Source organism: Dipteris shenzhenensis, chromosome 13 (genome assembly GCF_047967505.1).
Source record: "Dipteris shenzhenensis isolate YYH24624 ecotype China chromosome 13, Dip_SZ_1.0, whole genome shotgun sequence".
Taxonomy (NCBI): Eukaryota; Viridiplantae; Streptophyta; class Polypodiopsida; order Gleicheniales; family Dipteridaceae; genus Dipteris; species Dipteris shenzhenensis.
In genome coordinates, this window is record NC_141608.1 from 43222533 (window position 1) to 43226379 (window position 3847).

Here is a 3847-nt window from a genome sequence, read left to right on the forward strand (position 1 = left end):
ATGGATGATGATGGAGATATGGCAGAGATGTATTTGACTGAGAATGAGCGCATGGAGTTTTCCTTTCAAAAGGAGCATCTCATGTCATTTGGGACTAAAGCATCTATGTCTGTCCCATATATGTTAAATTTTAGTACGAGTTAATGATGCAATCATTAAGGATGCTTGTATATTTAAAGAAAATGATGAGATTCAAACATTGGGTTTATTCTATAAGTTTCCTTAATTCATTTCCAATACAACATTCCATTTCCAATAGTAATACAATGATTTGTAGAATTATGCCAAGTCTATGTATCATGCTGCATTAAGTATCTGTCCCATTCATTAATAGGAAATAACAGTCAAAAGCGTCAAAATAGTCTTGTCTACTGCTCATAGATATTTATACATATTCCAAGAGTCAAACATCAAACACTCAGTCACCAACTTCTTGTAAGCATATAATGTCTTTATAATTTTATATATTATTTTGTTATGTAAAAATTGTATTATTTATTTCTCAATCAACTATTGAATAATATTTGTTGTCAAGTAAAATGTGTGTTATAAAAGATAAAAGTTATTCCTTAGAATTTTAGATGACTTCTTCACACTGTTTACTATGAGTACTGATGCACTTAATACTTTTGATTAATCTTCACACTTATAGATAATAAATTTCATTCATGGATACCAAGTATCAAATGTAAAATAGGGTTTAGGATGGGAATAGTCACTTTTTCTCCCATCTTGGGCCATTGCCTCTAAGACCCTGGGAATCACAATGGGATCTCCTTTTTTAGGGATTTGAAAGTATGGAATGATGACATGTGTTCTTATCCCCATCTCCTAAACACATGAAATGATGCCATGTGTCCTCTTCCAAGTAACTCATCCCTAGTTCTTTTGAGTGTTAGCACATGGTGGAAAGAGAATAGGATTGGAATACATTTGATCATAGTTGGGACCAATTTTTCCCATTTCCCCATGTGCTAAGATAAGGCTCTTTTCCATTTGTAATGTTGGGGCCAATTTTTTGCATCCCCTTAGAGGGCTTCCCCGTGTATGCTAGTGGGGCTATCCTAGCCCCACAAGTGGCTTGCGAATCGCGTCCCCATGATGGTGGACTGTTGAACTACTTACTAGATTCAACACTTGCCCGCTAGTCTAGCTTTGTGAAAATCCCAGCCTTGGGTTGCTGGATTGGAAGAATAGGTCACTCTCGAATCCAAACGTGTTTGCAATTCAAGGGACTCCTCCAGCCTATCTAACTTAGAGCAAACGTGTTTGCAATTCAAGGGACTCATCCAATTTATCTAGCTTAGAGCAGACCAGTGGTCTACCATGTAAGAAGCCCTTAAGGCTTGGTGTAGCTTGGACTAGAACCTTAGCAACAGACCCAGGGGACATACAAAGACTGAAGCCTCCCTTGCCCATTGGGCAACCTCTCGGGGGTCGACATCGAAGAGTGGGGGTCTCTCTCTCTTTCTTCGTTTCCCTCTTCCAATTCACCATAAAAGGCTAGCATTTGATAAGGTACCGGGAAAGTTTCGGGACATAATGATGCCGTTTACCTTTTTGAAAGTTGTGTGGTACTCTAGCTCCTTCCCTTGCCCGTGCCACACAGAGTCACACTGACTCACACACATGAGAGAGGGGAGCGCGCGCGAGAAGCATGCACCTTTTATTCTAAGTTGCACGCGCTGAATGCCTTGCTTCCTACAGGGGCAAGGGGCACCGACACAGAGACACAGAGAGAGGCCGAGCAAATCAGAAGCCTAGAACAGCTGCAATCCGAGACTGGGTCGTCTAGGGAGTGAAGAAGGGATAGAACGAGAGTTGTGCCTTGACTGGAACAGTGCGAGTTGCCTAAGGAGGGGACACATATATATAGTGAGAGCTTTGAACAGATTGGGTTCTCTGTATCACAGGGATTGACGTTCTCTGCCTTCTCAATGGACTCCCCCAAAGATGAGTATCAATGGGTGGTCTTCATCAAGACCGAGCTTGAAGACTCCATGAAGGCCGACTGCCTCTACTCCCCCTCCATCTTCATGGCCCCCAGCCCCTTACGTGGCCTCAAGCACGAAGCTTTCATCCCTCAGGTCGTCGCCATCGGGCCTTACCACTGCGATCTCGGACCTCACCTTAGCTCCTTTCCGGATAACCAAGAGACGGAGCGATACAAGGCCGTCGCTGCCAAAGAGATGGAGAAGCACAAGATTATGGCTTCCAGGCAGGTTGCCAAGAAATTCCCAAGCGGGGACTTCTGTTCTCTCGCGGAGGAGATCTTGAAAATCATTGATAGAGTGCGGGAGCAGTATGACACCGATCTGTCCTGCAAGCTAAATGAGAAATTGGCATACATGTTAGCGTTGGACGCATCTTTCGTAGTGGAGGTATTGCAATCCACAACGGATCCAACTTACAAGTCGCGCTTCAACAACTATTTCTGTACCAGATTCCCCCGACCACTTCGAAAGTCGATCTTGCAAGATTTCGTTCTCTTGGAGAATCAAATCCCGCTTTTTGTGCTCCTGAAGTTAATCAGGATGGACCAGGACTGCGGATCGGACGCAAAGGCGGAACGAGTTCTGGGCTCCTTGGTACATAGGGTAGCTTGCGAGGTATTGCCTTTTTATGTGTTATCCGACGACAGCGTCTCCTCTGTCACCCGCAATATAAAAGATCGGAAACACTTGCTAGATTGCCTGTATGGCATCGTCACCTATGGCCGAACTTCTGATGCAAAAGTCAAACTGATCGAGAAGCCGACGCATTTTCCTCGAGCGGTGGATCTTCACAACTCCGGTGTGAGTTTCAAGGCCGTAGAACCTGCAAATCTGACGTCCGTCACGTACGACGCCAAAAGGGCCATTCTTTCTGTGCCCAAGATCAGAGTGGGCGATGACACAGAGAGGCTATTTAGGAATCTGATAGCCTATGAGAGTCATCTCGTGGACAAAGTACAAGTCCTCTCGTATCTACGATTTATGAACAGCTTGGTGGATACGCCGGAGGATGTGGCTCTGCTGGTGGAGCGAGGTGTGATTGCGCAGGATATTGGCAGCAACGATGAGGTAGCCGAGATGTGGAACAATCTGTGCGTGAACACGATGCGTGTCTGCAGCGAAGAGTATGATAACGTGGCGCGAGACTTGTTGAAGCATTGCCAGTACAAGATGAACGCATGGAAGGCGGAGTTCAAGCGAGCGTATCTGTCGAGGCCGTGGTTAGTTGCATCCGTGCTCTCAGCTGCTGCGTTGTTGTTGATGAACTTGGTCACCATGTATTACACCATCAAGCTGTATTACAAGCCAGGAGGCTAATGCTAGTCTATCAAATGCTTCCAAGTAAGTAGATGAACAACGCCTATTGTATATACTCCACTGTGCAATTTGAGAGACTTCTACAGACTTTCTCGAAAGTCTCGAATTCTACAGACTTCTATAATACAAGTGAGGAGGAGGGTGATCACTACTCATATCAGATCCTCGCCTTGACTTTTATTTATAATTTTATAGGTGCAAATATTCGCTCCGACTCTTTATCCTAGACCACGGACAACGATGCTCGTGTTTGTAACTTTGTTGTGATATATCAAGCCTGATGCTATATATGATCCCCTTTCTTTCCATCGTACATCTTTCGAGTTCCGTTCTTCTTTCATCTCGTTAGGAGCTCTCGTATAATGCTCAGTTTTAGTGCAACATTTAGAAAAACTGGAAATCCCAGGAAATTTCGGATTGACATGAGACTATTATGCTTAGGCAACTTCGTTAGGTAACCTCCATAATATTTTAGGAACTTTAGTCAAATACATCCCCACTAAACGAACTCAAAAGTGTATTAAATAGGTCCCCAA

The 3847-nt window shown here is 44.0% G+C and overlaps 1 protein-coding gene across 1 annotated transcript; it reads left to right on the forward strand.

Annotated features, from left to right (window-relative positions):
• Nucleotides 1–1623: 1623 nt before the first annotated feature.
• On the forward strand, nt 1624–3600 carry LOC147895437 (putative UPF0481 protein At3g02645). Its single transcript, XM_087383948.1, has one exon. The coding sequence runs from the start codon at nt 1938–1940 to the stop codon at nt 3309–3311; it is 1374 nt and encodes a 457-aa protein (XP_087240074.1). The 5' UTR covers nt 1624–1937; the 3' UTR covers nt 3312–3600.
• Nucleotides 3601–3847: the final 247 nt, after the last annotated feature.